The following is a 13,018-nucleotide window of genomic DNA, read 5'->3' on the forward strand; positions in this document are numbered from 1 at the left end:
CAAAAGTGCGGGATCGTTTTGCTGAACCTTTTGTTACCGTAAAACACCTGGGTGCATACTAAATAGCAACGATATGTTATGGAGATGAACGAAATATATTTTATTTTAAATAATAATATTCAAAATATCGGAAAACTAACTTTTGTATAGAATGTCACCACACTGTACTGTAACGTGAAATTTTGACAACCCATAAATGGATACAGTAATGGAATTTATGATTCATCAGCGCTTGTCTCGTAAAATCAAATATCAACAGTTTGAAAGAACCGTAAATATTTCGGCATTTGTAAAATATGTAGTTCCGTTATTGCAAATTTTACTAAAATCGATTAATGCATTCCATATACGGGAGTTGTCGAAAGCGAGAATTTCCCTTATAGTCTGTATGGAAATGAAAGAGAGTAATAAAACCCCGAGATAAGAACCGGCCATGGGCGTGGTAATATTTCGTTTCAGGTAATTATCGGGTAACACTAATGCTAACAGGTAATGGGTGTACATTAGTATATTTTACTGGATACATCATAGGGCAGGAGCCAGTGTATTGTGACAGATCAATCCAGTCTTAGAGCTGAATATACGAAGACGTGCTAGTGCAGTAGAGTAAAATTCGACTTGTGTTTAGTGACTATTGTGCCAGTGGATATAATATTGTTTGGGTAAAATGTCGAGCTTATCAGATTACGTACCTGCTAAACGCGTGAAAAGATGTGCGCTGTCTCAGAATGAGAAGATTATTATATTAAATGTATTTAATGCATTGAAACACCAAAATCCTACCAACAGTGTTGACGACATCGTGGAAAAGTGTTCCAAAATGACAGGGATTGGAAAATCGACTATCTACAGACTTTTAAAGGAAACAAAAAATGAACAAGATACTGTAAATCCCCCAAAATCATCTACAGGGAGGTCAAAAGTCGTTATAGATGATTTCTTCAAAAATGTCATTCGCAGAAAAGTACACTCATTTTATTTTAAAAAAGAAATACCAACGCTAAACAAAATTTTAAGTGAACTTTCAGAGGACAACGATTTGCCAAAAATCAGTAGAAGCAAATTATGGGCCGTCTTACGAGAGTTGAATTTTTGCTGGGAAAAGCAGAACAGGAAGTCAGTTCTTATCGATAAAGATGAAATTATTTGTTGGCGAAGATCCTACTTAAGATCAATTAGAAAATTCCGTGACGAAGGGAGGAATATTTATTATCTAGACGAAACTTGGGTCAACGAGGGATATACTGTAACAAAAGTATGGCAAGATAAAAATGTAAAAAGTTTTCGACAAGCATTTTTGGATGGACTTTCAACAGGGTTCAAGGCACCTTCAGGTAAAGGGCGAAGATTAATAGTGACACATATAGGTAGTGCCAGTGGTTTTGTAGATGGCGGTTTACTTTTATTTGAATCTAAAAATACAGGTGACTATCACGAAGACATGAACGCAGATGTTTTCGAAGAGTATTTTACACAGATGTTGGATCTTATTCCTCCGGGGTCTGTAATTGTCATGGATAATGCCAGTTACCATTCACGGCAGACCGAGCGGACGCCTACGACTGCTTGGAGGAAAGCCGATATAATTCAATGGTTATCCGGAAAAAACATTTCTTTTGAAACAAATATGGTGAAAAAGGAACTTTTGACACTTGTCAATCTTAATAAAGATCAGAAAAAATATGTTATCGATGAAATGGCAACAAATCGCCAAATAACGGTACTACGGTTACCACCTTATCACTGTGAACTTAACCCAATCGAATTAGTCTGGGCGCAGGTAAAAGGAGATGTAGCGCGAAATAATACGACGTTTAAATTAAGTGACGTGAAAATTTTGTTAAAAAATTCCTTGGAACGAGTAACTGCAGATAACTGGCAAAGATGTATACATCATGTACAAAAAGAAGAGGAGAAAATGTGGGAACTCGATAATTTAATTGACGTTACTGTGGAACCTATCGTTATCAATCTAGGAGACGAAGATAATTCATCAGAATATTCAGAGGATGAATTTTAATATACCTACTTTTTTATTTTCTTTATTGTACATTTATACAACACTACATTTACTCACCATAATTTGAATTTTCAAAATACATATATTTTTGTGTGGAATAAAAGTCTATTCATTAAATTTAAATAAATATTTTGATAATAATATTGAATAATTTTATTTGAATTACTAAAAACCCTCTTAACCCGGTTATGATGCTTAAAGTAGCCTCATGTTTTGAAATGCTGTTTTTATATTGTTTACTTATAAGAGAAATGGACCGAGAAATTGAAGCGGCATAGACAAAGACGGATTGTCGGGGATTAAATTTTAGCTACCTGCTACAATTTAGTACAACCCGGTCACACAAAGTTTTTTTAAAAGTACACCTCATCTATACCGATAATACATAATATAAAAATATTGAATATAAGCACCAGTACTACATTTATTTACGATTTGTATACATAATAAGCTTTTATTACTCTCTTTCATTTCTAAACAGACTATAGTCCATGCTTTTTGTCGGAAAATGATACGGCATCCGCAAGAAAAATAAATTGTGATGCGATGCCTCTACAGCGTTTTGTTGACATTCACCGTAAACAAACTCAGTATCTGGAAGTACGTACTTGTTAATAAAATTAAAAATTAAATGAAAAAAACACTTACGCCAAAAAGATCAATCAAGGGATTTTGGATGGGCAAAACTATTTTCATAAAAACAGCTCTTTGTCCGGTCATTTTGGCGTTAATTTTTTTCATAGGTCACAAAATTTATTTAGACTTTTCCGAAATTATTTATTTTTATTGCTACAAACGCCAGTTAAAACAATACCTTCAATGACACCCTGTATATTTGTGTAAAAAAGTTATTCTCTAAACCTAACTCTAAATCGATTCCGTGCGACTATACATTTAGGGTCGTGTGACCGCAGTCTAAGCGCGGTTCCTTCCCTGCCGCGCGGAAATAAAAGAATTTCATTACCTGTAGTTGTTTAAATCCAGTTGATTTCCGTTGAGCGTCCAGACGACTTCAATCGGGGTATCTCCGTAAACGTGACAAAGCAGTACGGCCGAGTTGCCCCGCTTCGTGGAGACGTTCCTCGCTGGCAAATCGAATCGCGCTGGCTCTGGAAAACGTGCACAATTAAAAAGTCCGAGACCAAACGGGGGTTTTTAAATGATTAAACCCGTTCCACAGGGTACACCGCCACTTTGGAATTCCGGACGGATAAATTATAAATATGTTCCTGTTTAAAATATCACAAAACTTGTTGCTTTAAAATTCGTCACGAAACCGCAAATTTAATTTTGTATTGAGATACTCGAATTATTTGAGACAAGTAAATGTTTATTAGACATACTGTTTACTGAGATGAAAATATGAAGACTTGGTTTGGAACACCACGCTTATGATTTAACTGAAGTATGCAGAAATAATTAAAAATTTCACGCCACTAAATGTAAGCTTGTAAATAAATAATAATATATTTGTTGCTAATATATCTTATTTTGAAGTAAATATAAATCCCATATACATACACATAAATTTCAAATTAGGATTTCTGTAAATTGATATATTTATTAAACACGATTAAAAAGACTTGTTATTTGTTTTTTTTTGTCTGATTAAATGGGAATATTTGAATTATTTAACACAACTAAAAGTCTATTACACTGCGATTTACTAAAATCAAAAATATGACAACGGCTTGGTTTGGAACACACTTTTGGTTTAACTTAACAGTTTATTTATCGCAACTAAATATAAAGCTTGTAAGTAATAAAAATATACTTACTGCTAATATACTTTGTTTTGTAACTAATACAACTCCAACATATTTTCTAGAAAATCAGAATATAAATCTGTTTAACTTTTCGAAGTACTTTGGTGCTTTAAAATTCGTCACGAAACCGCAACTTTAATTTCATATTGAGATACTCGGGTTATTTGAGACAGGTAAATGTTTATTAGACATACCGTTTACTGAAATGAAAATATGAAGACTTGGTTTGGAACACCACGCTTATGATTTAATTGAATTTTGGCATAAGAAGTAATTAAAAATTTATTTCACGCAATTAAATCTAAGCTTGTACATAAATAATAATATATTTGTTGCTAATATATCCTATTTTGAAGTGAATCCCATATACATTCACAGAACTTTCAAATTAGGTGCAATTTCTGTAAATTAATATATTTATTAAACACGATAAAAAAGGCTAGTTATTTGTTTTTTGTTTGATTAAATATGTTTGAATTATTTAACACAACCAAAAGTTTATTAGACTACGATTTACTAAAATAAAAAATATGACAACTGCTTGGTTCGGAACACACTTATGCTCTAATTTAACAGTTTATTTATCGCAACTAAATATAAAGCTTGTAAGTAATAAAAATATACTTGCTGCTAATATATATTGTTTTGTAACTAATACAACTCGAACATACTTTCCAGAAAATCAGAATATATTTCTGTTTAACTTTTTGAAATACTTGTTGCTTTTAAATTTAACACAAAAATGCAATTGCTTAATTTCAATTTGAAATAGTTGAGTTATTTAAAACAATTAAAAAATTAATATACTAAAGCGAAAATATAACGATGACGTGATTTGCAACAATACGCTTATGGTTTATTTTAACAGTTATGCTGAAATAATTAACCATTTATTTGTCTCAACTAAATGTAAGCTTGTAGATGTTAAGAATATAGTTGTTGCTAATATATATTATATTGAAATTAATAAAAATTCCGTAACGTACACTGTGCACAATAAAAAAATCTGTGCTAACCAAATAATTTATTTATTATAATTTAATAAACTATTTACTATAACTAAATTTAAGGGCATAAGTACTAGAGATGTAGTTACTGCTAATATATCTTATGTTGAATTAACGAAACTTATTATTTCAGCAAATTCAGATACGTACATTCTAATAAGAGGAATTTCAAATCGTTGTTTGTTGTAAATTAATAGATTGGTTTTCATTAGGTGCTATTATAATAATTAACGAATTAAGGAATATTAAATATTTGCCTCAATTATATTAGTGTTTACAATATTTTGGTACTAATTTGTATTCAAATGACTTGACAGCGTCAGTGCAGCGAAACCTTTTCCCAGTGTTGATATATGCCTTATTAATTCATAAAGTAAAATTAATTTATTCCAAACGGAATGCTGAAAAGAGAATGTTATTAAGGTTTCGCCCGTGTCGATATTTTAAAAGTGACACGTTTAATCTAGTAGTCGGGGGGGATGAGATCCGTGAGGCGGGCATTGCGAATCTCATGGAATATGTTAAGACTGATATATACCTGCATTTGGTTTTTGTTTAAAACATGAAAGCTATAGGGGTGTCTCTGTGACGATCCGGTCCTTTTATAAAAGATGCAATACATTACCGTTCACACCGACGTAAATCACTTTTCCTAGACCAGAACCTATACCATTTGTCGCTCGGCACAAATAATGTCCCTCATCCTGCGGACTTACAGTTTCCAACCACATCGAACCGTTCGCCATCAGACTCGCCCTGCTGTGTAGACTCAAAACCGGCTGGTAATCCGACGTCGTTTTGCCTAAACGACACATCATAATTAACACGTTTCTGTCAAACAATACCCCAAATAATTACTACATAATTTTACACAAACTGCTTGGTGTTTGTTAAATTAAAGAGCATGCATCCATTTTCACAAAAAAAAAATGTGATATGAGATAAGACTGTATTGTAACATTTTTGAGACATTGCCAATAGACAGGGCGTGGCGTGTAATCTATAAAAATTAAACTACAGCTTCCTGGTGATATTTGTAATAGAAAAGTCTTATACGAAAAAGTTCTATCTTCGCGTTTTTTTTTTTGTAAATTAAAGTTCATTTATTCAACGAAAATGAAGGCCGACCCTGTGTTATTTATTAAAAATTTTGGAAAGGCTTTTATGCGACCCGAGATGCAACCTTATAAGTCGGTATAATCTAATACTAGTAATAAAAGAAGGTTAGGTTACATTGTCAAAAAATGTGTGCAGTCAACTGATTTTGTATTTGTATTGAATTCATTATTCACTTAATTGTTAAATATTAAGCATCGTCCATCGACCCATCAGTGTTAAAAAGTGAAAGATTCCAGACAAAAGTTTTTATTTTGTAATTCCACGATAGTGACAGTGTAATTTTTATAAAGAAGTAACAAATAAGAATAGCGTGCCGATTATTTCTTACTTTGCTTAATTTTTTAGTTTGTTCACAAACTAGTTTTACAATGAACTGAGAAAACAATGCATTTAATATTTCCGAACGTGTCGATATGGTGTTAGTGTATGGTGCAGTCGGAGAAAATGCGCTCGCGGCGTCTAGGTTGTACCGGGAACGGTGGCCACAACGTCACCCCCATGTGCAAATACAATCCTACAGTGCGTTCAGCAGCTGGGAGATACGGGAAGTATTATTCCTCAAGGAGAAGGACTTGGTCAGCAAGTGAACCCTAATAGGCCGGTCAAAATCGACACAAAAAATCGCTAAATTCGCAAAACGTGATGTATCTCTGATTTTTTAGTATGTTGTTTGGTCCCATTAGGGCTATCTATACCCAAGTTTGCAACTCTCAAAAAGTTGTGGAAAAATTTTTACACACCAAAAACCGCGAAATTTTTGGACTTGTTTCAGATTCTGCTCTGTATCTCCAAATCCATGCATTTTTCGTCGAAAGCTATTATATACGTTTTTTAAGAGAATCAAATTTGTGACAAATTAAGCCTAACCGGAGCTCTGTAGGTCAATTGATTACTAAATTACGGCACTTTGAATATAGGCTAGTTTTTCCAAAAATTGAAAATTTTAGTTTTAGACCGTCTTTGGACCGAAATTGCGTCGAAACCATTGATCCTACGAGTAGAACTTGTAGAATATAATTTGTAGGCAATTTCATTACCTTTAAATTAAGCTTGGAGCGGGGTCTGTAAGCCTCGTAGTTCTCTCAAAATCGCAAATTTGGTTTGGTAATGAAAAAGAAGGCATGAAATCATTTAAAAAAACGGTGAAACATATTTTAATATAAACATAAGTACAATAACTTAATCAATCAATCAGTCAATCAAATTAGACACATAGTCAAATTCGTCAAACAGCTCCTTGCCACGGTATATGCTCAAAACAGTGTCGAAAAAGTGATGAATGGGCATGCATATTCTCGTGCAGTGTGAGCCCATACCCTCACAAACCGTGCACTGGCTCATTTGATTTTCAACGAGATAGACATCACTGACGACGAAAAGGCTCAGACAGAGAGGCTCTTGCTTGGCACTGAAACGTCACTCATACTGTAGAGATACCTCTGCCATGGGTTAGGCCACCCTGGCTCTTCATTGAACGCATCAATACCTGTTCAATTGTCAAGTCAGTCCACAGACCTGACCAAAATTTGTCGGATCTGCGGATGGTGAAGCATCATTTCGTGAACAATTGATAGTCTTGCAGAGTGTTCATATCTTGTAAATATAAACGAGCACTTTTCGCATAGAAGAAGTGTCCAGACGAACGAAAGAATGGAAGCATTTGGCTAATTATTTGAAGGTGAAGGTTCCAATCTCCCATCCTTTTGGCTTGAGTGAATTGCTTCATGAGTAAGGTTATTCGATAGAAGAGTACCCAAAGTTTTGCGGTCGGGCCTTCTTCTTCAAGTTTTTTAAGGGCACAGTTGAATTTGGCAGTTACACTTTGTACATGTTCATTGTCTTCTGCATACAGTATGAGTGACCTTTCAGTGCCAAGCAAGATATGGACTCTTACTGCACGAGAATATGCATGCCCATTCATCACTTTTTCGACATTGTTTTGATCATATATCGTGGCAAGGAGCTGTTTGACGAATTTGACTATGTGTCTAATTTGATTGACTGATTGATTGTTTAAGTTACTGTACTTTTGATTACTTATGTTTCTATTAAAATATATTTCACCGTTTTTTTAAATGATTTCATGCCTTCTTTTTCATTACCAAACCAAAAAACAAAAGATAGGAAAGGTTATGGAACATTTCTGGAAAAATGTCCCTTTTATGTTTTTTTTGCGATTTTGAGAGAACTACGAGGCTTACAGACCCCGCTCTGAGCTTAATTTAAAGGTTGGTAATGAAATTGCCTACAAATTATATTCTACAAGTTCTACTCGTAGGATCAATGGTTTCGACACAATTTCGGTCCAAAGACGGTCTAAAACNTATTTCCGAACGTGTCGATATGGTGTTAGTGTATGGTGCAGTCGGAGAAAATGCGCTCGCGGCGTCTAGGTTGTACCGGGAACGGTGGCCACAACGTCACCCCCCCATGTGCAAATACAATCCTACAGTGCGTTCAGCGGCTGCGAGATACGGGAAGTATTATGCCTCAAGGAGAAGGACGTGGTCAGCAATTGAACCCTAATAGGCCGGTCAAAATGTATACAAAAAATCGCTAAATTGGCAAAACATGATGTATCTCTGATTTTTTAGTATGTTGTTTGGGCCCATTAGGGCTATCTATACCCAAGTTTGCAACTCTCAAAAAGTTGTGGAAAAAATTTTACACACCAAAGACCGCGAAATTTTTGGACTTGTTTCAGATTCTGCTCTGTATCTCCAAATCCATGCATTTTTCGTCGAAAGCTATTATATACGTTTTTTAAGAGCATCAAATTTGTGACAAATTAAGTCTAACCGGAGCTCTGTAGGTCAATTGATTACTGAATTACGGCACTTTGAAGATAGGCCAGTTTTTCCAAAAATTGAAAATTTTAGTTTTAGACCGTCTTTGGATCGAAATTGCGTCGAAACCATTGATCCTACGAGTAGAACTTGTAGAATATAATTTGTAGGCAATTTCATTACCTTTAAATTAAGCTCAGAGCGGGGTCTGTAAGCCTCGTAGTTCTCTCAAAATCGCAAAAAAAAAACATAAAAGGGATATTTTTCCAGAAAATTTTGGAAAAATTGGCCTATTTTCAAAGTGCCGTAATTCAGTAACCAATTGACCTACAGAGCTCCGGTTGGGCTTAATTTGTCACAAATTTGATGCTCTTAAAAAACGTATAGAATAGCTTTCGACGGAAAATGCATGGATTTAGAGATATAGAGCAGAGTCCAAAAATTTCGCGGTTTTTGGTGTGTAAAAATTTTTCTACATCTTTTTGAGAGTTGCAAACTTTGGTATAGATAGCCCTAATGGTCCCAAACAACATACTAAAAAATCAGAGATACATGATGTTTTGCGAATTTATTGTCGAATTTGACCGGCCTATAATGTTGAAGATGCAGTGTTGGAAAATCTTGACGAAGACCCCACAATTAGTACTCGACTACTCGCACAGCAAGTAGGAACCTCATCTCGTATCGTACATCGCATCTTAAGGCGCCATCTGTTGCACCACTATAATCTGCAAATAGTTTTTACCCCCGCATTGCGATCAACGAATGCGTTTTTGGAGATGGTATTTACGGCAATGTGCCAATCAAGTAGACTTTTCTGTTTATGTTTGTGTAACAGATGAGGCGACATTTACCCGCGATAAAGTGAATTTCCCTAACATGCACATATGGGCCGATGAAAATCGTCACGCGATTAGGAAAACTCATTTTCAACATCGGTTCTCGATAAATGTTTGGGCCGGCATAATAGGCGATGTATTTGCCCTAAGGACGACTAAATGGACCAACAAATGCTGACTTTTTGCAAAACTGTTTGCCTGAATTGGTCGATGTGGCATTACAAATTCTGCTACGCATGTTTTATTTTCAAGATGGGACTCCTCCATACAGTACTCGAGAAGTAACGACATTTTTGAATGAAATGTTTCCTCAGCGATGGATTGGATGCTTTGGTCCTGTGTCGAGCCCACCTCGGTCACCCGATCTAACTCCAATACAGCACGTAACTCATCGTACAGCACAAGGACAGGACCGTTCCAGAGAAAATATTTTGATCCATAATTGAACTTTAACTTACGAAAAAGAAAACGCAAAAAAAGAACTTTTTCGTATAAGACTTATCTATTACAAATATAGTTAGGAAGTTGTAGTTTAATTTTTATAGATTATACACGCCACACCCTGTATTGCCGTGATGGTCTTAATGAGTGTAGCATTTGAAGGTAAGTAAAGTTTTAGTCAATGTTAATTTGTAATTCAAGGTGTGGCGTTTATAGTGAAAAAAAAGCCGACATTTCCGATGATAAATGAAATATACCATTAACTATTATAGGGAAATTATGAGATCAGTAGTAGCATTTTAAAAGAAGGGACCAAAAAATAAATGCTCCATTGCGCTAGAAACAACCCGCGCGCGCAAGTAAGGAGCATTGGCTTCTTGTATCTGTGTTTGGGCTGAAATCACGTGGCCTGGCAAAATCTTGAGTTCTTATTTGGGTAACTCAAGCTGCGTGGTATTTGGTGCCGAAATTGATTCACGTGTAACCAAATTGTGACTGGTTCTTGAGATATTCTAACCTCAAAATGTGAAGAACGTGGTTTCCCGATATATTTGAGGTTATGTTAAGGCGACATTTACCACTTTTTCGTTCAGGGTCGTACGAATCAGCATTTTTCCGTTGCATAATTGAAGCTTAAAGAAGCTTCATAAAATGAGAAGATACAGTTTTGTTCTTGGGAAGCTCAATTTTAATTTTTATTCACTATAAACGTCACGAAATTTCACTCCATACTTGTAATTTAATAATTTTAATACGAACAAGTTTTATATTTATTTTCAACCGCACGTAAATGTCCCGTTTTATTATTTTTTTTTGTGGAACAAAACAGGCGGGGCGAGTTTTAAAAATACGTTTTCGTTTCAGAGACAAAGCAACTAATTCTACCGAAATTATGTGGCTAGGGCAAACGCTTTTAGCATAATTATTAAAAAACAAAGAAAGCGTAAAAGTTTAAGCATGCATTTGGTTGATAAAAGGGAAGGTTTGAGAGAGAGAGCGGCGGTAAAATACCTTGCCCCTTGAGCCAGGTTATCTGGGGCTGGGGGAAACCCTTGGCTGAGCATTCTATGAGAAGTGGATTTCCTAGAAGTGTTGACACGTCTTGAGGTTCTATAACCCATTGTGGAGCGACTGTCGTGGAAAGAACAGACAATTTAATTACTCTGATTATTATAGGAGCGATGATATTATCTATTGCGGGGCGTTTCTAATTATGCCGGATTTAATTTGATTTTACATATTAATTGCTTTGAGTGGGTTCATCGCTTGTTTGTAAAGTATTATTTGTACACGGTACCCGAAAATGAGACTGTATCTACAAAGTGTCTCACGGCAACGGCCCAATAGAACTATTTCAGAGACTACTTCGATTTGGGATACCGGGTTTTCGGGCATGCCCTTCTCAACTAAAATAATGGCGTCCACGTACCACTTCCGGTTATACCGGATGTCGCCATCAACTTGCTTATTTTAAATGGAACACCCTAGATATTATTACAATTTTGTATTCTACGTGTTGCTTTAAGTGGACTTTTACGAAGTTTCCCTATTCCTAAAATTAACCGTTTTCGAGATATTTAATTTTTTTCAAAAAAAAGGAGAGAAACAGTGACTAGCTTCAAACCATGTGTATCTTATAGTAAGAAAGATGAAGCAACAATATTTATAGTATATACCGGAAGTGGTACGTGGACGCCATTATTTTAGTTTTAGTTGAGAAGAGCATGCCCGCAAACCCGATATCCCACATTTTAAAAATTCAAATCGAAATGGTCTCTGAAATAATTGTAATGGGCCGTCACCGTGAGACACCCGTATAAATAAAATACATTAAATAAGATACAATTAGGTTAGGAAATCCTAACCTTAAGCTGTCCTCAAAGGAATTAAATCGAATAAATTCGGAGGTACCTGCAATTTTGTGCGTTTGTGTAAACATTCCGGAAGTAATGAAAATATATCGTCAGATGGCCACTTTGCAAGTTTCAATTTGTTTGAAGGGAATGGAAATCGTGCTCGATCAAAATCTGCTGAACAAATTAAAATGCTGGCACCTTTACCGGCCGGGTTATAAACGCTTTCTTTTAATTTCCTTTGAGCACGTTCCCCCCCTAAATACAATTCACTTATTACCAATGCGACCGGCGACTGTAATTGGAATCTATACAAGGAATTCAGGGGCGGTACATCGAGAAATATTTTTTCGTATAAAAGTCATTTCTGTTAGCGCACCCTGTAGAGTGTAACTTTAAATGAGGGAGAGGCAGCTTTTAGAGGTAATATACATGTTCCCCAAAAGAGTATTCTGAAGTAATTTTTTTTCAAATCAAATTAGATATATCGAGTGTCCCAAAATTCACGCAAGATTTGAATTTGGCTCCATTTGTGCGGCAAAGTGTTGCCAACGAAAAAAAGTTAACGTGACACCTGACAGGTGAGGGTTATTAAAAATGGAGCACTACACGAAAGAACAACGCGTTTTCATTGAGCAATATTTAAAAAATAATGAAGGTTTGGCAGGTACAAGCAGTTTTCGTACAAAATATGGTCGGAATTCGAAATAGCTTAACTTCACCAAATGCGAGGAGACTAATTGAAAAATTCAGGAAGACTGGATCAATTAGTGATCTTAAACACTTAGTCCAACCAAATTACGCTTGGAGAAAAAAAAAATGGTTACCTGGACTTATAATAAACCTGAAAAAATAAATGCGCATCGGAGGGTTGATTTGGGGGGTTGAAAAGTTGTTAAAAATTGTATCATTTGGATTTCTGGCGAAAGTTCACGTTAAACAAAAAAGTATTCAATACAAAAGTTGTAGATCATTCAAAAATCTACAACTTTTGTAGGGGTCACTTTTTAAGATAACCTCAAAATTTCAGAGAAAAATGCGAAAAATAGTTTTTTTCTGGTTTTTTATTTCTCATTTCCGCAAAAATAATTTAATTTTGATGACACTTTGTGAAAGTGTACCTTTCTGTGTCTTAAATAACCACAAAATTTTTTAGATAAAAAAAATCAAGAATTTTCCGAGATAGT

General features: G+C 35.1%; 1 protein-coding gene across 1 annotated transcript in view; it reads right to left on the reverse strand.

The window, feature by feature from the left end:
• LOC108908956 (Down syndrome cell adhesion molecule-like protein Dscam2) overlaps positions 1-13,018 on the reverse strand; it is a 306,735-nt gene that overhangs the window by 56,630 nt on the left and 237,087 nt on the right. Inside the window, exons 14-16 of the mRNA XM_023457289.1 lie at positions 10,990-11,109; positions 5,419-5,595; positions 2,985-3,129 (exon numbers count right to left, since the gene is read on the reverse strand). Coding sequence (XP_023313057.1) covers positions 2,985-3,129; positions 5,419-5,595; positions 10,990-11,109 — 442 coding nt within the window. The remainder of the gene's footprint in view (positions 1-2,984; positions 3,130-5,418; positions 5,596-10,989; positions 11,110-13,018) is intronic.

The sequence above is a fragment of the Anoplophora glabripennis genome, unplaced genomic scaffold, assembly GCF_000390285.2.
Source record: "Anoplophora glabripennis isolate ALB-LARVAE unplaced genomic scaffold, Agla_2.0 scaffold9, whole genome shotgun sequence".
NCBI classification, from domain to species: Eukaryota; Metazoa; Arthropoda; class Insecta; order Coleoptera; family Cerambycidae; genus Anoplophora; species Anoplophora glabripennis.